Source organism: Triticum dicoccoides, chromosome 6B, assembly GCF_002162155.2.
Source record: "Triticum dicoccoides isolate Atlit2015 ecotype Zavitan chromosome 6B, WEW_v2.0, whole genome shotgun sequence".
Classification (NCBI taxonomy): Eukaryota; Viridiplantae; Streptophyta; class Magnoliopsida; order Poales; family Poaceae; genus Triticum; species Triticum dicoccoides.
In genome coordinates, this window is record NC_041391.1 from 264,222,019 (window position 1) to 264,246,878 (window position 24,860).

Here is a 24,860-nt window from a genome sequence, read left to right on the forward strand (position 1 = left end):
CCGCCATCCTTTCTTAAGGGCTCCTTTGATTCAAAGGAATTTCGTGGGATTTGTGGAGGGTTAGAATCCCTAGGGTTTTTTCCTATGTTTGTCGCTTGATTCACAGGATTGAGTCATATAGGTTTTTTTCCTATGGAATCAAGTGTACTACATTTCATTGAAAATCTAGCATCCACTCCAACCTCTTTTTTCAATTCCTTTGTTTTTCCTGTAGCATCAAACACTCTATGGTAATCCTATAGGATTCAAGTGGACATGCCACTCAAATCCTGTATTTGTCCTATTCCCGCGTTTTGAAAATCCTGCAAATCAAAGAGGGTCTAAGTGAGAAAAACGTTTCGTTCAGAAATTTATAAATAAAACCCTGTGGTTTTAGGGATTCAACACGCGGTCCCCAGTGAGTGAATAAAAAGCGGTTTCTGGGCTGGTGCGGCGGCGCTCCCGGTCCCGATCGGGAGCAGGACGACGGCGGCAGAGATCTGGGAGGCGGGGAACGGCGGGGAAGTGGCGGAGGTCGGGATCCATCTCGGCGGTTCGTAGTGGAGGCCGGTCGCGGCGGCGCTCCCGATCCCCGATCCGATCGGTAGCAGGACGACGGCGGCAGAGTTCCGGGAGGAGGGAAACGGTGGGGAAGTGGCGGAGGTCGGGATCCATCCCGACGGTTCGTAGTGGAGGCCGGCTGCAGCGGTGCTCCATGGCTGTGGCGACGGCGGCAGAGTTCTGGGAGGCGGGGAACGGTGGGGAAGTGGCGGAGGTCGGGATCCATCCCGACGGTTCGTAGTGGAGGCCGGCGGCGGCGGTGCTCCATGGCTGTGGCGACTCGGTCTTCTGGGAAGAAGATACAAGGGAGGGAGACGAGGTGAGATGGAGAGAAGAGAAGGGAGAATAGGGACTGCGCGGCTACCTGCTGCTAGTCCGACGGCAGCTCCGGTCATCGGATCAGATCAGGTTTGTGTCCAGATTCCTCTCCTCGCCGCAAAAAAGTATGCCATGTCGTTGCTAATTGCTAGAGATGCCCTTCACAAGTTCAGCCCTTGGCCAACAGCAACCTCCAGGTCGCGTGAGAATTCATGAGTGCTTGAGTACATATTCAATGTACATAACAACTTCTCTGGTGACTTACTCAACTAATGGTTAGATACAATTTTAGAAGCAGTGAATAGACGCATGATACGTTTGTTATCTGCTTCTGAATGTTCATAATGTGTAAAATGATTCAACTTTTGTATGATTTTGCTTCAGAAGTTGAATCTGCAAAATCTTGAGAACATTGACTATATGCTCACTGCAGGCCAACTCTTGATGGATTTCCAATGTGTTGCTGGCCTCCCAATTTTTTCCGGTTGCTGGCCTCCCAATTTTTTCCGTCGTGCAGCCGCTCCCTGTCTCCCTGTGTCGTCCCAAGATGGTCCTGCTGGGCGCTATCATGACGGCCGAGCGTGTGCTATCCACGGAACACAGCTCCTCCACCCAGGCCCTCCTCCGCAACGCCGGCGAGGACACTACTTCGTCCGAACCGATTATCACAACCACTCATAGGTACACACACATGAGCTCCCCTGCCACCCCTGCATTGATTTAAGGCGATATCCAATTGGGAGGTATTGATAGGCACCAATGTATTCTTGGTTGAGTTCCCATGTCTTGAATTACGTTGATCCTTTTGGTAAGATCAAACTGAACAAACTGAACATCACTTGCCCAAACAAGCTGAACGTCATGCTACATTATTGTAAATCATTTACCAGGACTTTGTGTTCTTTGTACAAAACAGCCAAGACCTCGATCACTTATTCGTAGAGCACAAGCGAAGACATCTTTCGTTGAATCCATATATATGTTCAGTTTTTTAATTGATTTTGAAATTTCAGGAGCTCTATGGCACATGTAACAGGTCTTGGACATGATGGCCGGACGCGATGAGGAGGACATACTGGATCCCCATGGATGCCAAGGATTCGAGGACATTGGCAGATGTAGAGGAGGCAATGAGGACGGAGATGATTGCGGCACACAATTTAAATAAACCAGAATATCCTGAAAATTATATTTGGTGTATAGAATTCAGTTTTAGTGTTTGAGTGCATTTTCATCATTCACTAACTCCAGTAGTGAGTAAAAATATATAAAACTATGTGACTTGTAAATTTTTGTGTCTGTCGTGCGTCCCAACGATTCCATCGGCATCGGCCCTCCCCTACCCTGGTGCGAACTGCAGTATTAGCGGTCTCCTTGGAGTCCTGAAGCAGCTCAAGGGCATCGTCCTTGGTGCGCCTCCTCAAGGCTTGATGCTTTCTACAGGAAAAAAAATGGTTCTTTTCTTTGAGATGAGGAAAATTACTTCCCTTTCTACAGGAAAAGATGGTTCTGTTAGATAAATGTCTTCCCAAGTTAAAGGCACATGGCTCTGAAGTACTAATATTCTCTGAGGTACTGATTCTCTCTGTTACTCATGCACCTAGCTTGGTTGCTTCACAAAGCATCATAACTATGATAAAAATATGATAGCAATCATGAGTTACAGAAATTCTTCTTGTGAGGTGATTTTGTGCCCATGCTCACATTCTATCTTGAGTTTTGTGACCCATATTATACAATATCTTCTTTGCGTATTCATGATTGTGTGGAGCTTGCAAGACTAATTCATGCTGGCTTCTTAGCTTTTCATTTTTTATATTTGCCACAAGCCTGCTTCGCTATGTTATGCATGATCTTCTTGCCCATCTCATACTTTCAGCTCTCCCTTCTCATTATATAGTGAAAATGTAATCTTAAATCATGACCAGAAAAAAATGTGCAGGTTCTACATGTTTACTTGCATGCTATTTTTTTTATAGGGGCACCATAACATGTGAAAATTTTGAAGAGCGTTGTGAAGATTTGTGGGAGCAGCTCCGACTCTAATTAAAGAAGTTCCACGCAGCGGGCATGAAGATGGTCACATCTATATGTATAGTTGTGCTGCAGGTGATTATACTCTTCATTGAAGACTTATACTTTGAGGGGCTGTAATAGTTATGCAGGAATGTTGCATTGTTCTATCCACCATCGACCATCATTACTTACTTTTTTATGTTCTTCTTGCTATTGGCTGGTAGCTTTTAGTAGCAATTTGGATAATTTTGTGCATAATATTATGTCTGGTTTTGGGGCAAGAAAGGTTGGGGATTCTGTTGTGGGTGGATCATGGCCTCCAGAACAATGCACACTATACAGTAGCCTGAGCAAGTTATGGGTGGTGCCTTCATATGGTGGTTAAATTGTTGCTCTTTTTCCATATGGATTAATGCGAAGCACCTCAAATTTCTCTTTTGAGGAATATATGTCTCTTTTTGTTCGATTTGAGTTCTTGGTCTTCCAGTTCAGAACATTTAGGACGTGATTTTGGAGAAACTTCGAGAGTAGGAATAAGTCATCGTCGTATTCAACTTTGTAATTAAAATGATTTAGAGTAGGAACCAGAGCTGAGATTTACTTTTTATGTAATAGAATGGGTTCTATAAGAAATGATTTTTTTTCACAAAGGTGGGGATTCAACTCTCTAGCTAGAAAATTGCTAGAGCGTACTTGAATTGTTGAAAGCGTGGATCATGTCCTATAGTAGCTATCTTTGATTTACTACCAGAGTTCACTTATAATTATAGGATGAAACTTTATATTATTTTGCCATCTTATTTCGTTTGTAAATGTAGCTACAACAAGTAGCAGTTTGAATTGATGCAAGCAAGTAAGCAATGCTTTGATTGGAAAATTCGTGTGTTGGCATAGGCTGAAGCAAGCACCTCTTCGTTCTGAATCAGTAGTTGGTGCAACTAGCTGTAGCAAGCCCCAGCTTAACTTAATGCTAGCAATTACTTGCGGCCTTGATCTGCTCTTGGCAATTGGGTAAACAAGCGCTTCTTTGATCTGTATGCCTGAATCTTTAGTTTGTGCAGCTAGCTGCTAGCAAGTAATTAAAGCCTTGATCTGCTCTTGCCGACAAAATAATCTTGGAAGAAACATCCAGGTCACTCCACTATGGGCCCATCCAGTAGCTTATGCATCCTATAGTTGGCTTTTCAAGATTATCTGTCACTCCACTATTTACTGTATTGTTATAACTGCTCCATGTTCCATTGAACTCCATGTTGATTGCATCTTTGCAAAATCTGGAATATTGTATGAACAAGGTAATTGTTGGAGTTTTAACTTCAATTTTTGTTGTTGTTACACAAGATGTTGCCTCCACCGACTTTTTGCCGAAAGACCATTAGCCATCGCCTAGACCTACTTTGCTGCGGGTTCTTTTTTTATTTGTGCGAATTATGATTGAGCTATGTTTGTTTTACAGTGATTTACAGCCAGGGTTTACAGATGATTAAACTAGCAATTAAAATTGATTTGAGAAAGTATTTAATGCAATTGGTCTCTTGGCATAGGCTCAAGTATAAAACTAATATGTAAAATCTCCATATATTTGTGCAAATTGATGTTGTAAGCTACTCTGAAAACTTTATTTTTTTTGTCAAGATTGATGTACTTGGTGCTAACTTCCATTTTCTCTCAACAGGACATGTGCTATTCTGAAAACGGAGCTTCTCTATTGGATGACAGCTCATGATGGTAATTTCAGATATGAAGCTAAGGAAAGCGCGCCTCATAATTCGTTAGATGTAACCCAGCAGGGCCAATTAGATATTGTTTTTTTAAAAGCCTTCATGGCGCACTTTATTGCGAATTAAATAACGATACATCATTCATTACATCTGAAATAATAAAACCAGGGGGATCATCGTCCCAAAAAAACAGTAGAATCTGTAACAAAAGCATGTCTTGCTAAATTGTGCGCCACATAATTTGCTTCCCGGTTGCAATGATGCATCGATGCATCGATATTGATCCAATCCTGGAGGCAATTTGAAAGCAATCTGCTAGTACTACTGCATATGGAGACCAAACTTGGATTGTACCATTAAAAGATTCAACAAGTTCCAATGAATCTGATTCTACAGTAACAGGCACACACTGAAGACCCTCGATTAGAGCTAATCCTCTCTGAAGAGCCGTTGCTTCTGCCATCGCTGCATTAAACATATTATATAAAGGCCAACAAGCACCAGCAATTGCCTCACCTCTGTCATTCCTCAAGACAGCACCTGCACCACCAGTACCATTTTCTGAAAACGCAGCGTCGACATTTAGTTTGTAGCTGTTCCTTTCTGGCTTTGTCCAGACAGTTTGACGAGGTTCAGATTTATTAGCTCGACCAAAATTGCATGTCAGCGCTTGGATTGAAAAAGCTGTGCGTGTTGGATCGGCCACATATTCCCCCTTGACAAACTCCCTCCGCTGCCACCATATGTACCATGCTCCCACAAGGATCGATTCCTTCAGTCCCACTTGATTCATAACCGGTGATCTAACTTGTGGTTTACGTAATATTTCTTCCAGAATAATAGAACCTGATCTATCCACTTGCGTCATCTCGTTGATGTAGTCTAGAAGACCCAACGAATGCCATACTTTCCTTGCTCGGTCACACATGAACATGAGATGTTTAATATCCTCTACACCTTTCTCACAAACAGGACACTGTGCTGAGGTTGGGATGTGTCTGTTTGCAAGAATCGCCAGCCCCGGAACCATGCCATGTAAGGCTTTCCATCCGAAGATCTTAACTTTGCTTGGCACGTGCAATTTCCAGAGAATTTCCCACACTGGGTTGCGTGCTGACGGTCCTTGGCCATCTGCTCGAGTTAGTCTATGCCTATGAGAATAGTCCCACTCAATGTAATATGCCGATCGCACAGAAAATATATAGGATTTTGTATAGTGCCAAGCAATAAAATCCTCATCAAGGTGTGCGCTTAGGGGAATGCTAAGTATTCTGTGAACATCAATCGGAGAGAAAATGTCTCTCAAAAGAACCTCATCCCAACTTCCAGTATTCGGGTCAATAAGCTCATTTACAGTTTGCAATAAAATATTTTCCCTTGGCGTTTGGATCATACGAGATGGGCTACCCGGGACCCAATGATCATCCCAGATATTAATCATTTCACCAGTGCCAACCCGCCAAATGTGGCCTCTTCGGAAGGTGTTCAAACCTGCCACAATACTCTCCCATGTAAAGGAGGACCCCTTCTTTGGACCAGCTCTGATTAAGGAGTAGTCAGGAAAATGCTTTGCTTTCAAAACTTTAGCACAAAGGGAATCAGAATTTGAGATGAGCCTCCAAGACTGTTTTGCAAGCATTGCCAAATTAAAAGAGTGTAGATCTCGAAAGCCCATACCTCCATCCCTTTTAGGAATACACATCCTCCACCATGCCATCCAGTGCATATGCTTAAGGTTCTCTGAGTCACCCCACCAAAACTCAGCCATCGCATCTGTCATCTCTTTACATAGTTTCTTTGGGATATTAAACACCGACATAGCAAACACAGGAATTGATTGTATGACCGCTTTCAGTAAGATTTCCTTTCCACCCATAGACAGAAATTTTTCCCTCCAACTTTTGAGTCTGGTTATAATCCTTTCCAATAAATGAACAAAGCTATCACTTCTATCCACACCCACCATAGCAGGCAAACCCAAGTACTTATCAGAAAGGGCTTCTGACATAATATTGAGCTCAGTACATATATCAACCTTTACTTCTACAGTTACATTGGGACTGAAGAAGATGCTACATTTTGCTTCACTCACTAGTTGTCTAGAGCATGCACAATATTGATCTAGTGTTTGTCTCAATGAGGTTGCATTAGTCATATCTGCTTTCATAAGGATAAGGGAATCGTCAGCAAATAGCAAGTGTGACACTGATGGTGCATTTCTGCTAACCCTTACTCCTTCTATACCACGAACCTCCTCTTTATGAGCCAACAAACTAGATAGTCCCTCTGCACAAATCAAAAATAAATAAGGGGAAAGGGGGTCTCCCTGCCGAAGTCCTCTTCCAGGAATGAAAGAATTTGTTTCTTGATTATTAAATCTGACTTTGTTTTGACAGATTGAATACAGGCCATTAGCAATTCTACAAACTCCACATGGAACCCCAATCTGGTCATCATATCACGCAAAAACCTCCATTCAACGCGGTCATATGCCTTGTGCATGTCCAATTTTACCGCACAATAACCAGCCTTACCCTTCTTTTTATTTTTTATTGCATGAATACTCTCATAGGCCAAAAGAATGTTATCAGTAATTAACTGTCCTGGGACAAAAGCACTTTGCACCGGCGAGATAATATCATCCAACACGCACTTGAGACGTATAGCAATCATTTTTGAAATTACCTTATATAAGACATTGCAAAGGCTGATGGGTCTATACTATGTAATTACTTCTGGGCTCTCAACTTTTGGAATAAGAACAATTACTGTGTCGTTCCAGTCATCCGGAATCACCTTATTATTTATAGCATCCAACACTTCCAATGTAAGAGAATCACCAAGAATATCCCAACATTTCTTAAAAAAAATTGCATGTAAGCCGTCTGCACCCGGCGCTTTCATGTCCCCAATGGAAAACAGTGTTGGTTGTAAATGAGATGAGTTTTTAGCTTTCATAAAATCTAGATATGTACTCTTTAACAATAAGCTGTGGAGGAGAGTGGTCAATTCTGCACTTAGAACACTTCATCTCACCTGTTTAGCTGAAGTGCTGCACTGCTCATCTCGCCTCTCTAACTGAAGTGATGCACTGTTGCTCTATGTTGGTGTGTGGTAGCAGCGAGTATACTTGATCTACCTTCGGCTAGGCAAAAATATGACGATGTAATTTTGATCTAGATCTTGACTCTCCAATGTCAGGACAATTACGCCAGTAGCCTGTTGCTTTTACTCGTGCGTAGCATCATGCGTAATTTCATATTTAAAAAACCAGTAAATCTGCAAATCAAATATAAGAACACAAAAACATCGTGCAATTTCCCAACCAGATAATGTACGTCTCCAAAAAACTGATTCTATTCTTCAAAAAAATATTCTCCAAATTACATGGCCCAAAATGCGATAGTCAGTGTAACTTTATTTGTAACTTTATTTCTGATGTTTGCCAAAATTGGGTACAAGAAGTGTTGTGTAAAGGTATGCTTGCATATTTTTAACTTTTTCGCCCGTTGCAACGCACGGACATTTGTACTAGTAATAATAATAATAATAATAATCTTTATCTTTACCTAATAATAAAGAGAATTGGGTTTCCGTCGTCCGTCGTCGCGACAGTTTTGCAAAAAAGTCCCTATGGTTTTAGATAATAGAACCCGCAGTCCTTTCTTTAGTGAATTTGGGAAAATGCTTCGTTTTTACAAAAAAGACCCTACGTTTGTTCGATATTCAGTCCGCGGTCCCTGATTCATCTTATCCAAAACTCCTCCCTTTCCAGCGACGGCAGTGACGGCGGAGCACGAGCAGGTGAGGGGCGGCGCCTTCGTCGGACGGCTAGCCACGGCGGAGGAGAAGGCGGACGCCATGGGTGCGGCTACAGACGAGGCGGAGGAGAAGGCGGACGCCGTGGGCTTGCTGCACGGCTACAGCCGAGGCGGAGGAGAAGGCGGACGTCGTGGGCGTTCATGGAGGATGGTACGCCGGCGCCGGCCGCCAGTCCTCTCTGGCCTCCTCCGTGGTATCCTTCTCAACCTCCGCTGCTCCTATCGTTATTTGGATGGAAAATTGGAGGCCGGCCGTGTCCTTCTCCAACACAAATTGATGTAGTGCCCGACCCGGATTTGATTGGCTGCTATAAGAAGCAAGGGTCCTCGGCCGGAATCTCCATCAGGTTTTGCCCTTCGACCATAATCTCCATCATCCTGTCGAAATTGCAATTTTTGAACAAACATCCAATGTCGCCGCCAAGTACGCCGGAGGAAGAAGCGCCGAGTTCGCCAGAGGAACAAGAACGCCCGCCGAGTCCTGTGGTGGCTACACGAGAGGTATGTATCCCCTCGAAGCTACGCCACGGCGCGGTAGAGCCTGAAGTTCATCAAAACTTGACCTGACCGTCACTGACGCCACCTTGCTGCCGCTGTTGCTGGAGATGAGCTGAATAGCAAGCTTTGGTTGCCTCTTTGCTTCCACTTCACTGCTCTTCGACTATCTGTAATTGTAAAACACCTAATACGATTCTTCAGCACTTGATACTGGTGGTCATGGTCTTCTTCTCTTACTGTTGCGAGACTTGGTTTTAGTTAGTAATCTTGAGATCAAGTGTACTTGTGGATTGCTTAGATGGAGGACCACTGTTGGTTTTGTACTTAGATGCAATTGTGAATCATGTACGGTTCAATTCAGATTCATGTGGTATTTTTCCTAGATTTGTGCCTGCCTGAACATTATTACTATTAAACTATGAATAATGATTTTTGCAACTGTAGGAGAATTTCTTTGCCGCATCACAAGAAAAACAATTTGAAACAGAGAACTGCACATTATGACTATCAAAAAAATTAGTGGACATGAAAGCAGTATAAATACTTGCACCGAACTGTATGATTTGTTGAGCCAAGTGTCGAGTCTGATATGGCATCTTTATGCTTTCAGAGAAGCGCCTCTCTGAAATTCACAGTTTTGAACCAAAAGAGACACATCTAGAAAATGATTGCATGAGTGGTTCCAGTGTCATGTACGTCAACATGGTAAGCATGTCTTCTTTTCTGATTCTAAGTTAGTTGTAGAAGTATTCCATGCTACTATTTGTTGACCAGAATTGGCTACCAGGTTGGAGATTTGGGATCGGATGTTGCGCCAAGAGCGAGGGACCAAGGTGCTGAACTAACAGCAGGGGGGAGGGTGATTCTTCAGGTACCAACATAGCTGTCGACTAGAGAATTTAGTTAACCGTTTGCTTTACTTGAAGCTCCAAATTGTAGTTATTTTATTCGTTCACTAATTTGGTATAATCCTAATATAGGAGGATTATGATTGTATGATATGAGATCCTGACATTTAGCAATAATAAAAGTCTGACACTGAATGGTTCTTCTCGGAAGTACAGTTGTAAGATCTATGATTCTATCTTCGACCTTTAACTGGACAGTACTAATTGGACATATAATTGATTATTTATGCACAACAAGATATTCTGTTTGTTTTAGTTTTTCAATCAGAATCATCTAGCCCTTTGTTGACTTTCTAATTGTTCCACGCTCTACCTCTGAAACTCAGAAATCAGATAAAGGTCATTCGCATATCCCTATCTCTGACGAAAATTTGCTAGCGAGGAAGAGGACCAGAATGTTTTTTCTATTGTTGGGGATATACATAATACATATAGATAAATTTAGACCATTTATAACAGATATTTCTTGCCAAAAATATTAACTCTGTCCAGCAGTGGGCACTGTCAAGGTAATAACAGGAATTTGCTGAACCTAATTGAAAGAAAGAGGGATGGTAATCCGATTGAGAACATTCTCTAACTAAAATAGACTTACGAACAATCAACAATATCAAATTGTTTGATTAAAATACTGATTTAAGAATTTGGCGAATCTATAATTCTCTACATAATCACTTGGTGCATTGTTAGACCACTTGGGGACAATATCATCAATTTCTTGCATACTGCAATAATGCAAGTTTAAAAAGCCAGTTTCTTATGTTTCTTATTATCTCTGTGTTCAGCTAACTGCCAAGAATCATATAAGGATGCATCTAATGAGGTAGATTTTGTTTATGCATTTTTTAAGTGTAGGGATGCTGTATCTGATTAACAAAACATTGTTCAACCTTCTATGAGTCCACCTAGGGAGCTGCATAAATTTGGAACAACTTCCAGAACAGGCATCCAAGCATTTTGGTCTGCTACCAGTAAGCTGCCAGTGCAAGATAGCTGGGAGTCTGGGATGTCGAGTCGTCGAGCCGTCCAATGCCAAGTTCGCCAGCGGAAGGAGAACATCTGTCAAGCCGTCCGTCGCCTGAGGCGGCTACACCAGAGGTATGTCTCCTCTTGAAAGTTAATCGCCTGAGCTGTCCATCGCCTGAGCCATCCATCGCCTGAGCCCCTGTTTCAGTTTATTTTTTCCACCTCGCTGCTCAACAGGTCCGTGGGTTACTACTCCTTTGCTCTTGCTGGTGACCGGCCTCAAGAGTAGCACTTGCTTGAGATCTGATCTAGAACTGAATTGTGCCCTGCTTTGCTGTGGTCATATGCTCTGCGTCCACCGATGAGTTTCAGATACAGATTAGGACCAAAATTGGAGTAGGTTCAGTCACGCAAATGTTGTATCACTTTGTCATGGGTATTGTGCTGCTGAATTGCTTGTTGGACTGTTCAAACTAAAGTCGTCCAGTCAGTTTGCTACAATGTCCATTTGTTTACTTTGGAAGTTCTGTAGAATTTGGGCCTGGTCGCTTTCGAATTGTCTGTGGTTTGTGATTAATCTTTCCGAGATGTTAGAGAGTGGGTCCAATGATGGATCTGCCCATCAGTGTGCAGAGGATCTTCTAATTCCTGCAGCTAATCTTGATTCATGGATATTGTGTTTGCTCTGTGACGCACTATGTTTCAGTTTATTTTTTCTGAAAAATTGGCGCTACTTCTGATTGCTCACAATTTAAGTTTTGCTGATATACACTGGAGGCATTAAACCAACAACTTTCTCTGTTTTTTTATGCATGCTGCTACAAATACAAGCACACTGCTTACAAACACACGGCTTCTGCTGGCTTGGCTAGCTTTGTACGTCCACTTTGCGCTACAAGTCGCCTTTCTACGATGTCTTACAATCTCATAGTACAGACCGTGCTCCACCTGAGGTACGCCCGATCTCATGCCAAGCTAACTACGGTTCTGTCGTTTTGAAAAAGGCATGAACTTTCCTTTGTGCCTGCAACCATAGGTTCCATCATCATTACCTTGCCTGTATATGGACAGCTTGCACTCTTTAGGACTGATAGATGTGAAATTATTAGATCTTTGCATCAATTACAGGAACAACACAATGTAAGATATGCAAGTTTATCAAGAGGAATGCAAAGAAAAAAAGCACATGTATGGTTTATTTGGCATCACCAGCTTTTGTGTTTTCAGTGTACATCTTAGCCTATGTAAACTGCAAGTTGAATAAAGTGTGCTCTCTTTCTTTAGAATACTTTCTTTAATAAATGTAGAACATAGAAGCCTAATCTTAATAAGCGAGACCTCAAGCTGTTCTTTCAAGATAGATTCAGATCAAACCTTTTCAAAGTAAAGATCCCTCGGCCAGAGACTTAAGTTACTCCCGTGAGTACATACTAAGCTTTAGTAGAAAAACTTGTTGATTGACTGGAATCAACGAAATTTCGATGCAACCAACTACAACAAGTGACAGCATGAACTAGCTATGAGCAATATTTATAGGGTACTACTAGCAACCGCCAAGGAATCCTTCACAAAAACATGTCAGGCAGCTAGGCATGCGAGTGAGATGTGTGTCGGTAACATTGGATGTTTGTGTGTAAATGTAAATCAAGAAAAATGGTTCTTGGTATCTAGAGAAGAAATACACACACACACACAGAGAGAGTAATTCATAGTGGATACAAAAATACCTATTAATGTTGTACGTGAGTTGACTCGACATGCTGCAAGATCTTCTGATTTGTTCTCTGAAGGTGGCCTCAGAGTATAGCGTTGCATATTCCTGAGGCAATTGTGATTCTCTGTTTTGTTAGGACTAAGATGCTTGAACATGTAAGCAGTACACTATCGAGCAATAGAGATCTTTCTCATGCTGACTACATGCTGCCATTTGGGCCATACACATTGTTTAGTAACTAATCAAAAAGTGTCAAAGGCTAGCTACCAAAGCAAATTTGAATCTGCTAACTATACTACTACTGCCACAACTAACCAAGGTTGGAGCATAAGAAAGGAGGGGTTGCCAATTTGAACATTAAGGACAAGCTTCCATACAGCGGCTGCACGTCCACCAACCGCCATGGTTGGAGCCTATGGGAGGAGGGGTGGGAGGGAACAGGGAGGAAGCAGGAGCCGCCCAAGGTCCTGTTCATACGGCGGCGCAGGCGGAAGACATAACGGCGCGGCCATCGGAAGCGTTATTCTTTCTACCCTTGTCTTCCGAGAACAAGGGGGACAAGGGAGGCGGCGGCGGCAGTGGGGAAGAAGAATGGGGAACGGAAAGAAAGATTGAGTTTGTGCGTGTTGTGTGTGTGTGTGTGAGAATAAAAGTATTTCATGGGCCAAGCCCAAAAATCAGTTCAAAATAAATTACAAATGAAATATAATATTTCAAAAAATGTTCGTCACCATAAAAAAGAGAATTAACTCCAATTTCTTAAAAAACACCTTCTCAAAATTAAAAAATATTCATGTTTTTCTGTACAACAATAAATAAAATTGATTGAAAGACTATGCCATACACAATTACTGTTTCATCGGAGAGTTGAAATAGGTCATGTCGAACATTGTTAGAATGCGTCCAAATTTTATGGTCCAAAAAAAATACTCAGTGCATCCTTATTTCTGACGTTTGTAAAAATTGGATTAAAAAAGTGTTGCATAATGACATGTGGAGCAAGTTATATTTAATATTCCGCCCGATGCAACGCACGGGCATTTGTACTAGTCTCTATCTCTACCTACTAATAAAGCACCGATCGTTTTTGGTCGTACGTCGTCGTCGGTGATTTTGCAGAAAAGTCCTTGTACTTTTTCAAAATTGAACCCGTAGTCCTTTCTTTAGTGGATTCTAAAAAAACTTTCACTTTTACATAAATAACCCTAGAAATCCAGCCCGAACTGGACCGCTCCGCCTCCCGCAGCTTCCTCCTACCCGAGCTCCCCTCGCACCCGCAAGCCACCTCGCCGGCGACCCCACACCTCCACCGTGCCCCGCCGCCGGAGCTCCGGCCGCTCCGCCGCCTCGCCCATCTCCTCCTTCATCTTGATCTCCTCTCACCTCTGTCTCTCTTTCTCGGTGAGCAGGGATCTCCAGGAGGACCATGGCGCCATCGGCCCTCAATCTCGCCAGATCCGGCCGCCTCCAAGCCAAATCCGCCAGAAATAGATCCATCCCGGCCAGATCCGCCCGGATCCGACCAGGCCCCGCCATCCTCGCCACGGGAGCGCCGCCCGCCGCCCGTAGGCAACCTCGGCTCGCCGTCGTCAAGATCTGGGCAACACGGGCTCGCAGCGTCGGGAGTCGGATCCATCGATCCCGAATCTCGCCACTGCAGGATACGAGAAGGAGATAATCAGTTTTGTGTACGCGGAGAACATAGAAAAGAGATTTTTGGCCCAACCTCTGCCGCCTTGCTGACTCCACCTCGCCTCGGGTCACTTCCCACTGCCACTGGGCGTCCTTCGCCCAATCGATGACCTCCGTAGCTACAACACCCAGCGTGGCGTCTCCTGTTGCGGACCAGGTGGAGATGTGAGCTTGCCAAGGAAAGATCAGGGGTGGGAGGAGCTACCGCGCGCATCCATACCAGATCAGGCAGTCGGCACGTACCCGTGCCTGATGCAGCGGTTGCTTGGCTGTGGAGGGGAAGGGAGTATGGGTTGGTGTCGTTGTGGAGTAATAGGAGGTCGAATCATGAGCAGACGAAGGTATACAGAGCACGGGACGTCAGCTTCGTCGTCTCGTGTTGGTGCGGGTGGAGCTCATGTGACCGTCATAGCTGGGAGTGGAGCACGACCAGGCGTTGGTAGGAGGGAGCTGAGGAAGAGTAGGAGCAGAGCTGGGTGTTGAGGTAGCAGAAGAAGGAAGATGGAGGCGAAGTAGCACTAAGTGATGTGGGCTTGTGGAGGAATAGCAATGTGTGGACAAGAGAAGGGGCATCTACTGGGCGGTGAGACGATGAATTCTGGGAATCGGTGCTGTCCCTACTGCTTTTTTTAACGAGCTGCTACTACTAGATGTTGTGGTGCATTACTAGAAGCAGCTAGATGTTGCTCTACGAGCTAGCATTATAAAAGAATTTCCCCATAAAAAATTACAAAATAATTTGTTCCGGTGAGCTTCGATAATGATTTCTTGGTACCGTCATAGTTTATTGGGCATGCCGACCGTATATCATAAATAAATTATCATTATATAATAGTAATTTATTGGGCATGCAGACCATATATCACAAATAAATTATCATTATATAATAGTAACTAAAATATATGTGAGTGAAATATTAGAAAAAAATAATTATTACTTAAGGAGAAGAAATTTTGCCCTCACGAGGACAAAATGAAAGTGCGGAGCTAAAATAGGTCACGACGAACATTGTTAGGGTACGTCTAAATTTCATGGTCCAAAGTGTAACCTTATTTCCGAGGATTTCAAAAATTGGATTAAAAAAGTGCTGCATAATGGCACGTGGAGCAGGTTGTATTTTATTTTCAGGAATTATTTTTATTTTGCCAATCAAGATTTTGCCAATTTTCATTATGCCACTCTAGATTTTGACATTTTCAGTTTTGCCACTCTTAGTTTTTGACAATTATCACAATTGCCATTCCTGTAGCAACAGCAAAATTTTCTGAGTGGCAATTGTGATAATTGGAAATGACAACTGTGATAATTATCAAAAGTTATGAGTGGCAAAAATAAAATAAATTATTTTGCTTTTGCCACATAATGACAATTGTGATAATTGTCAAAAAATAAGAGTGAAAAAGTGAAATGTCAAAATCTAGACTGGCAGAATTTTTTTTGGCAAAATCTAGAGTGGAAAAAACAAAATAATTTCTTTTATTTTTCACCCGGTGCAACGCACGGGCATTTTTACTAGTTACTATTACTAGTTACGCGGGGTATCTGCCCGTCCGTCGTGCCAATTTGCAAAAAAGCCCCTGTTTTACATGAAATCAACCCGCAGTCCAGATTTAAGTCACTCCGAACCGTTATTTTACAGTTTTTCAAAAAACCCCTTGGCTTTTTAGGTATTCTATTCGCGGATCATATTTAATACAAACAAATGCTTTTCTAAATCATCCATATCTTTTAAACCGTAACTCCGATTTAAACATGTTATATATGAATTTTGATTAGAAAAATATGTAGAATATGAATATAAGATTATTTTAACCTGTTAAGTATTTATAAATATTATTTTGAAAGATATTTAATTCAAACAAATGGTTTTCTAAATTATACGCATCTTTTAAACCGTATCCGACTTTTAATATGTTATATATGAAATTTGATTAGAAAAATGCGTGAAATCTGTATGTGATGTTAATTTTACCTATTAAATATTTTTTAAATATTGTTTTGAAAGGAAACTTATAATTATAGCGCACGATCCATTTTTCTTTGATACAGACGGCGATCCGGATTGCAAATAAACACCCACTATAATCATATAGGGAAAAGAAAACATCGAGAACTACACATGCATACCTCTGAATACGTCGCAGGGGAAAACAACAGATTTTTCATCGCGAGTGTGAGAGAAAGCGAGAGAGAGGGAGAGGGAGGACAGAAGGAGAAAGAGACGTCTTAGGATTAACCACATTCTAACACGTTTTGGTTTGTGTGAACACTAAGGCCATCGTCGGCGAGGGTGGGAAGAAGGATAAGCGGCAACACAAATATGATGTGTCGTTAAAATAAAGGAGATGGACCTATTGTGGTCTTGAGTGATGGTTGTTCGGTTAAGAGTGTGTGTTGTGTTTTTTCTCCCGTTGCAACGCACGGGCTCTTTTGCTAGTAATAATAATAATATTATAATAATAATAATAATAATCTTTATCTTTACCTAATAATAAAGCAAATTGAGTTTCTGGTCATCCGTCGGCAATTTTGCAAAAAGGTCCCTATGTTTATGCGTATTCAACCCGCGCTCCCCATGATAAGTCAACCGAATCGGTATGCAATAGAGAAAGAAAGAAAAACACCACAGGACCGTGCTCCCAATCTCACCGACTCACCGTGTGCCACCGGCCGCCGCGCGCCGCCACCTCCAACCCTCCTCCCATCTTCAATACTTATCCTTTCAGTGTGGTCGCGGCCGACGACGCGCGCCTCCTCTGGGAAGAGGCCATGGGGAAGCAGAGGCCGTAGAGGCATGGCGATCTCACATCCCACCACGACCTACGGCGACACTCCTCCAAGATCATACCCAACCCCCTCGCCACCTGGGGCCCTCCCACATGCCATTGCAGAATCCATATGTGGGGAGGAGGCATCCCACAAATAGAAGAACCCTCAGACTTGAGATCCAGCAGATCGACCACGACGCCCATGGAGCGCGGGGGAACAACATGGCCTGGCCTGGCAGGCTGGACGCGACGGCGGCGGTGGTGAGGATGCAGAGGTAGTCGTCGTCGACGCGGCAGGTGGTGGGCTGGCCGCGCCGACGTGGTGCCTGATGGCGGAGGGGACTGTCGCATGGCGAACCTCGCGCCGACGGGCTGCGTGCTCCTCACGCCGGTACCTGCTCCAGGAAGAGGAGGGGTGGTGGGGCAGTGGTAGCCGCGTCCTCGGGTGCTCACCGCCCTCCCTGCGCACATGGTCACCATCAGCCCCAGAGCTGGACTCTGGTAGTCGCCATCGCTGACGGAGTAGGAGGGGATATGGCGGTCGGCGAGGGGCATGGTCTTGCAGGCCAGGGTCTGACATGGTGTGCGTGTGCTCTCGCAATACCGCTGCCAGGCAGCTAGCACATAAGCTGATTGATGAGATGAATTAAAATGCTTCTGATTTGTTAGGCCCTCAATATTCCAAACTGAAGTCCAATGAAAAAAGGATCAGGATTTCCAATGGATGCTGATACATAGTTCCAGATTTCCAATGAATGCTCGTATTGTTGGCTGACATCTCTGAGGTTCTACATCAATACATCATGATGGTTACCAAGACACGACAATGATCTCAATTCTAGACCTGAATGGAATATCATGACTGCATACCTCCATATCGGTTTGGATAGTAGATGCAAAGGTTGGTTTGCTTTAGTCCCGCCTTGGTTTCTTGCACAAAATACGTCCAGTTTATTTACGTTTTTATGTTTCCTGGGTATCAAGGAGTTGTCCTGTGAAATAAAGAAAGGAGAATTCAAGGAACGAAATAAAATTGAGGACACTGAATATAGATTCAGAAAAACAATAGAATAAAATTGTGGACAGGCACGTTTGGACATCTCACGCTGCTCTGCTCGGGATGATGCTGAGTCAGCCACGCAACATAAATTACGCGGCAGTCAGGTTAAAATTATGGCCTTCGTCTCTTGATTGTAGCAGACTCTATTCCACAAGTCACAAGGCGCTAAACCTCAATGTTTTCAAGGCGTGGTGTATGATGAGTGACTACACAATGCTTTGCCTTTTTAGTGCCAACACTTAATAAGATTAGGAGAGCAGACATTGCACAAATGAATCCCATCATTATGTTGAACTAACAAATCTAACATCACTTCTGAACTTCGGACGATACAAGTAAGGAAAGAAAACAGAGATTCTTGATAAAACAAAATTTCTAATGAAAAAACTCAATTACTATCTTGCAAACTGTGAAGACCCATCAGCATAGAGATCATCCAGTACCTAGATAGTGGTGACACTACACATAATATTGTACAAAGATCATAGTGGTTAACTTATTATTTTCAGTGTTATTTTCCGGAACACCAATGCACACCGTCTGTTGTACCTAAGCAACGTCCCACAACGGCCATATGAAATAGCATAATCTACACCCCTAATGGAGCGATCTTGTTTTCCAGTTAAAATTTATATAATCTACATTGATCATTACTACTGAATCGGCAGAAACAGCAGCAACAAACAGTAATAATACTATGATTATTGTGCACTACAGCAGATCAATCATCAACAAAGATCAAAACATAGTTTCAGGGCAATGATAACTGCAGCATGCTAAGCATATACTGTATTAAATTACAAGATGACTGTAATTTGCCACTTCACCTTGTGACCTTCAGCAGCTAGGTTCTCCTGTACTGAAGGTGCCTCTGGTCAGACAGTAATACTCTCCTGTGCCTGCACATCTTCAGCTCCCTAGATCCCTCCAACTGCAGCTGTTGTGTAATAGTCTGATGCAATTATCCTGTCCAACTTAGCCCTCACCACACCATCTACAGCCAAAAGCCACAGGTTTGAGTCAGCAATCATTTCCAATAAAACCAGATAACAAATCTACTATATCAATAATACTCACAAGTAACAGAGGAGCCAGGGTGAATCGACTCATCGCCGCGGGCGAGCCATAAGTGGGCATGATGGCCACAAGCCTGGAGTGCGTCGCGGCTGGAGACACCCACTACGGAAGCAAGGCGAGTGGCCCGCGTAGAGGTGCTCGAGCTCGTCGATGATGGTGGTGAAGGTGGGCTTGAGCGCATCACCTACTTCTGCTCCTGGTTAAGCGTCTTGCCGACGGCCACGCGGACCGCCTAATCCATCTGCGTGATGCGGTTCTGCTTCTTGCACCACGGCCATGGCGACCGTGCGCCGTCAAGGTCAACGACCACATCCACGACAGCATGGGACCAGAGCCAGGATGTGGGGCCGCTCAGGAACGAACATGTTGAATTCACTCGATGGAGGAGGTAGTGTGGGCTGAGAACTGCACTAGCGGTGCTGGAAAGCTACGGTTCTCACCAACGGCGGCTGGAATTGGCCGACGGTCGTGAGGTGGAGAAGGGGATCGAGGAGAGCTTTAGTGAGGGAGTGAGAGAGTTCGTGAGGGAGGAGAGGGGAAAACGAGAGAGATGGAGGAGAAAACACACATACACAGGGGACCGGCACGTGGCTGGCTGGCTAGGGCGGCTGGGCCAAGACGGACCGTCCCCCAAGGTAGAAAAATAGCCTGTTTATTACTCCCTGTATTTCTCTACTTTATTTGTCTTTTTCTTTTGAAATTCTACTTCATCTATCTATATCTATATATATTAAACTAGTACAAATGCCCGTGCGTTGCACCGGGCGAAATTATGCAATATTTTTCAATCCAATTTTTGCAAACCTCAGAAATAAGGTTACACTGAGTATTCTTTTTGTACGGTAAAATTTGGATGTACCGTAACAATGTTCGTAATTACCCGTTTCAGCTCCGCATTTTCATTTTATCCAGAAAAAAATATCAACCAACTTTTTTCTTCAGAAAAACACGAATTTTTTACTTTGTGAAAGTGTTTTTAAAATTTTCGACAATATTTTTTAAATGGCATCATTTTTATGGCGATGATTTTTTTTGAAATATTATATTTCATTTGTAATTTACTTTGCACTATTTTTTGGGCTTGGCCCATTGACATTTGGCCCACGATACTAAGTCCAACCCAAATTGCACCCGCAGCAGGCAACAGTGGCCACGCACCAAACCAAATGGGTGTTTGGTTAGGCGCACGAGCAGCCGCCAGCCGAGCACCTTGTCTCCGTGCCACTCCCTACTTCGATTCCAAATGAATCCTCATCCCCTAACCTAGCTGAATTGCTAAAGGCAAGGGTGGCAAGCGATTGCAGGTTCGGCTCCGGCGAACACATTAATTACACATCTCATATGCTTGTAAGTATAGATGACTAATTATAATCATGGTTGCCAAGTTGAAAAGAAGATCTCGCATATGGACTGACATATTCTAAACACAGTATTACAATCTCCATCACAACGGTTCAGAGATGAATGGCAGGCATAGAAAAGTAACTGAAAATTGCTGCAACTCACGTCTGACAAAACTCGAAAGTCAAAACTTTTCACCAATAGAGGTATATATAGGGGAGCCAATATATACATGAATCAGCGTGCAGTGCATGTAGTAATTAAACACAGGGCAAAATGTCAATCTAACCTGTGCAGTTTAATCCTAAGCGAGTGTGACATCAATGAGTCATCAAATTACGTTCCAGGGAATAAGAGACGGAGGAGGCACATATAGATCAAGGCGCCCGCGCGACAACATGATTCGGTGGTCAGGCCACCGGCCTCGTCGGTCCTGTAGCCTTTTGTGGTGTCTGTAGAGATCGTGTGGGCAGCGACACCACGATGCGCTGAAGATGGTCACCTTGAGCCAAGGGCGCTACAACGCTGTGGTCCTTAGAGGTAGCGACACCACAATTTAGTATTTCAAATAAATGTCATACTCAGTCAAAGTAAGGGAAAATTAATTCAAAGCAACGACGAAACAAAATTTTGGGACATTGGTAAACAAGGTAAAACATGAAGATATATCAGCTAGAATCTTTACGTCCACATTGGGACATTGGTAAACAAGGTAAAGCATGAAGATATATCAGCTAGAATCTGACCTCCACATTGCAGTAAAAAGTACTGAGAAACAATGTAAAACATGACGAAGATCAGCTAAAGTTGTACCTCCGCATCGAGATGCTGACAAAATACTCGTCAACGGAAGTGCAGGGACCTATGTCAAGTATGGTGATTGTGCATAAGTAACACAATCAGGTAAAGAGAAATTGAAACAAAATGCCATATGTTAGTTTAGGATCCTCCAGCCATTAATTTCTAAATTACATATCAAATAGAACCGTTTCTATTTTTCTAAACCCCTCCACTGGATGCTTTATTATTATAGCAAACATGCTCGTGCATTGCAACGGGAGAAAAAAAAATCATACGCCTCTAGCCTAATTAGCATTTCTCAAACCCCCTCTCCGGTCCATCTCCTCTATTTAAAGACGACACCTCATTTTAGAAAAAGAAGCTAGTTTACAATTATTCGGTTAGATAATAACTGGTTCCTTGCTCTAAGAATAATTTAACAGGTTAATTATGTCCCTTTGAATAGTAATGCTCACCTTTAATACTTGGATTGGACGGTGAACTTCAGAAACTCACCTCATCTCTTCTTCTTCAGAATGTCCATCCCTTGCTAGTCTCATGAAGATGAGGTCTCTAAATAATCAACATTGTACCTGCAGAAAGAAAATATCATGATTAGTTTCGGACAAAAATTGTTGGGTAAAGGAGATATGTTGCTCTTCTTTTCATCATTACGGAGTTATGCATCAGTAGAAAGAACCCATATCCCTATGCATGTCCTTGCTCATTAATGATCTCAGGCCATGATCGTATTAGCACCCAATTGTATCAAAAAAAAATTGGAAGAAGGACAGCAAATATCAAACTACTTGATCAGATTGTTGCGGTTATCAATTTTTTGAAATAATGACATAAATATCAAACTATTTGATGGGATGAATTACCAGAAAATATAGGAAGAACTCGAATTGAAGCTATTCACATACAAAAGTACAGCTTTCATCAGTGTTAATAAACAACATGACCTAGATGCATGCCAAGCAATGTGAAAATGAATCTTCCTTGCGAAAACATTTCTTCAACTTTAGTATGTAGCAAATATGCCTTTCCTATGATATCAGTACAATGGAACTGTTGTTGTGACATCTCTCACAGATTTTGCTGGTGATATGCCTAGGACAGCATAATGGATTTTTTAGATAGAGAAAGGAGAGCACATACATAATATGTTTTTCTAGAGAACGATGCAGATAATATGTAAGGAAACACTAACAATTAACATGGCATAGGGCCGAGCTGAAAGTTTACAAAACCTAATGCATGAGAATATGGGATACTACATGAATAGTAGGGCTTGCATAGCTACAAGTTTCACTAAAGATACAGTCTGGATGATATCTCTACTCCAAGAGCATCTACTGAAAGAAAGAGGCTATAAAACTTACCTCCAGCAGGCGAGCGGGCTGCAACCCCAAGAGCCTCTAGCACCCTGATCGCAGTGAACCAGCTGTTTGGCCGTGCTAGCATGTACCAGCCTCCCAGTCACCACCCCGTGTGGTACCTCTACTGTACTGAGAAGCACACAACGACATACCTGTCACACTCAAATCGAGCACACGGATTAACTGAAATTATTGATGCACATCTCGTCAAACAACTCGATAGTATGAGGCTTACAGGAATGCCGTGTGTTGGGTGAGCAAGAAAGGATGTGGCATCCTCATACAGTGGGTCATCCGGCAAAATATCTATTGTGAAATTTAAGCAGAAAATCAATATGTAGTTGTGTTATTTCTAGTTCAGCAAAACCAATGGTATATGATGCTTCCCTTATTGCCAGTATCATCACATTGCGAAAGGGGCAAATTACTCACTGATAAACACTGTGTACCGGACAACAATGGCATTCAGAAAAATCCTTTGCCTGTGTGTGCAGTACAGGACATATGTGCGATTTGTCCCCATCATGCTCCAAGGATCAATGTGATTTTCAGACTAAAAGGACATGCAACTTCTTTGTTCTTCCAGGAACTGAATATAGGTAAGACACGGTGATTTCCTCTAAAGAAAATCGAAGAGGGAGCTCTCTTTATAAAAAAAAGGAACTGAATATATGTCAATTCTAGAACCTAAATTTGCCGCAGGTAATTATTTTGCTCCCCATGAAAACCATTGTGAAATTGTACTCACTAACACTTCTCCTATTTGGATAGAGTGCTCCATCTCTTGGAATTCATCCAAACTTGTATGTACGCAATTAGCTAAGGTCATACAATGCATGCTTACCTGCCGTCCAGTGGCTGTTGCTGGAGTACTCTGGAGGCCTGCGAGCATGGACGAGAACCAGAAGTGTTATCTACAGCGCCAAAGCAACTACAGCAAAGCAAACACGCATCGCCTCCTCGCGACCCAAGCACCACAACGACGACAGAGAGAAGAACGTCCGCGCTTACCTGGCGAAGATGGACGGTGACCCCTGCGCCGGCGCGTCAACCTCGGCCTAGTACAGGCTGGCGACACGGATCTGCATCCCCGCACCTATGGACGGGTCGGAGCTCTCCCGCTGCATCGCCGGTGAGGCTTGTGTACAGGGAACTGCCGGTGAGGCTTGTGTGAAGGGCGCCGCCGGCCTCAGCTCTCGTCTTGGATCGATCCCCTCCTCCTTCCCTCGTGCGCCACACCAGGAGAGGAGCGCCGCGCCCCAGCTCCTCGTCATCGAGCCGCCTCCTGCCCCGAGCCGAGAGCTCGCACCGCAGACCCGGTGCGTCCCAACCGATCCTTCGGCCGCAGACTCCGCGAGGAAGGCGGCGGCGGCGGTATCCCCGCTCGTGCGTGGGGAAGAGGAAGGGGATCTGCCCTGATGTGTTTGTTTAAAGGACGGCGGGTTGAATATACTAAAGTTCATGGATGTTTTTGCAAAAATGAAACGTTATCTCAGTTAGCCAGTTAAAAAAGGAATGCGGGTTGATTCTTCAAAACGTAAGGGGCTTTTATGCAAAAGCGTCGACGACGTACAACCAGAAGCCGTAATTGCTTTATTAGTAGGGAAAGATTTGTCTCTTCTGCACAAGTTTAAACTCTTTTAATTTCTCAGCATCCAAGCAGCCTACAAATCAAAACACACCTATATTAATTTATACACAAGATTCAAAAGCAGTAGCCTTGCTTTAGGTAGAGCAAATAATTTATCCAGAGGGTAGCAAAAGGAATTGCAAAATAAATCATATGTGCAGTTTAAAAATGCATTGGAATCTGAATAGGGAGACGCATCCGAACTAAATAGTAGACTCATATTGCAGAACCAGAAACATTGGATGAAGACTGAACATGTGGTCACTCATATATTCGAAGTTATTACGTTTTATCTGAAACGAACGATCTACGGTAACTAAGGAAATGGCTAATTAATATGAACGATTCAGATTCATTCTACTCTCCGAGAAATGTCACAGCCATTCCATGCAAGAAATCCAATGGCCGCCAATTCAGACCATCTCTTTCAGGGAATCACCTAGCCATCAAGAAGCATCCTCTATCCAAAGAATTTGATAGTAGCGAACATGTGTAAGCTAGAAATGTGTAAGAAACTAACATCTGTGTAAATGAAATGGTACTATTCACTGTAATGAGGTGCACCCTCTTTTACTTGAATACTTGGATAATCACTTGCCTATCTCAATCTTAGACCAATTTGTTCCCT

General features: G+C 43.2%; 1 protein-coding gene and 3 long non-coding RNA genes across 16 annotated transcripts; 2 read left to right on the forward strand and 2 right to left on the reverse strand.

The window, feature by feature from the left end:
• The first annotated feature begins 533 nt into the window (after positions 1-533).
• LOC119325961 lies at positions 534-4,785 on the forward strand. Of its 2 annotated transcripts, none has more exons than XR_005157751.1 (5): positions 534-948; positions 1,292-1,539; positions 1,872-2,430; positions 2,838-2,967; positions 4,550-4,785. It is a non-coding gene; the product is annotated as an uncharacterized LOC119325961 (long non-coding RNA). The 2 variants fall into 2 exon arrangements; XR_005157752.1 differs by having other exon boundaries at positions 1,895-2,430.
• A 3,587-nt stretch (positions 4,786-8,372) lies between these two features.
• Positions 8,373-11,289, forward strand: LOC119324734. Of its 2 annotated transcripts, XM_037598507.1 has the most exons (6): positions 8,373-8,917; positions 9,525-9,619; positions 9,702-9,785; positions 10,608-10,645; positions 10,732-10,920; positions 11,026-11,289. In XM_037598507.1, exons 2-6 carry the CDS (start codon positions 9,587-9,589, stop codon positions 11,075-11,077), a joined length of 396 nt encoding a protein of 131 aa, XP_037454404.1. In that variant the 5' UTR covers positions 8,373-8,917; positions 9,525-9,586; the 3' UTR covers positions 11,078-11,289. The 2 variants fall into 2 exon arrangements, with proteins under 2 accessions (XP_037454404.1, XP_037454403.1); XM_037598506.1 differs by having other exon boundaries at positions 8,373-9,619.
• Positions 11,290-13,496: 2,207 nt separating this feature from the next.
• Positions 13,497-14,775, reverse strand: LOC119324297. 2 transcript variants are annotated; one of them, XR_005156855.1, is made up of 3 exons: positions 14,415-14,775; positions 14,229-14,337; positions 13,497-14,156 (listed from the first exon to the last, which is right to left on the reverse strand). It is a non-coding gene; the product is annotated as an uncharacterized LOC119324297 (long non-coding RNA). The 2 variants fall into 2 exon arrangements; XR_005156854.1 differs by having other exon boundaries at positions 14,229-14,775.
• Positions 14,776-20,620: 5,845 nt separating this feature from the next.
• On the reverse strand, positions 20,621-24,002 carry LOC119325967. Of its 10 annotated transcripts, none has more exons than XR_005157760.1 (7): positions 23,614-24,002; positions 23,447-23,484; positions 22,838-23,191; positions 22,606-22,754; positions 21,737-21,813; positions 21,254-21,302; positions 20,621-20,973 (listed from the first exon to the last, which is right to left on the reverse strand). It is a non-coding gene; the product is annotated as an uncharacterized LOC119325967 (long non-coding RNA). The 10 variants fall into 10 exon arrangements; XR_005157761.1 differs by having other exon boundaries at positions 22,606-22,731; positions 22,838-22,908; positions 23,614-23,999; XR_005157757.1 differs by having other exon boundaries at positions 22,838-22,908; positions 23,614-23,999.
• Between the last annotated feature and the right edge of the window lie 858 nt (positions 24,003-24,860).

What these genes read in the sequence shown, in the direction of transcription:
- LOC119324734 (XM_037598506.1), top strand. Translation starts at nt 9,515, where the DNA reads ATGCTTTCAGAGAAGCGCCTCTCTGAAATTCACAGTTTTGAACCAAAA. An exon ending in GTGTCATGTACGTCAACATG is followed by an intron (nt 9,620 to 9,701) that starts GTAAGCATGTCT and finishes ATTGGCTACCAG; the next exon opens with GTTGGAGATTTGGGATCGGA. An exon ending in CTGAGGCGGCTACACCAGAG is followed by an intron (nt 10,921 to 11,025) that starts GTATGTCTCCTC and finishes GCTGCTCAACAG; the next exon opens with GTCCGTGGGTTACTACTCCT.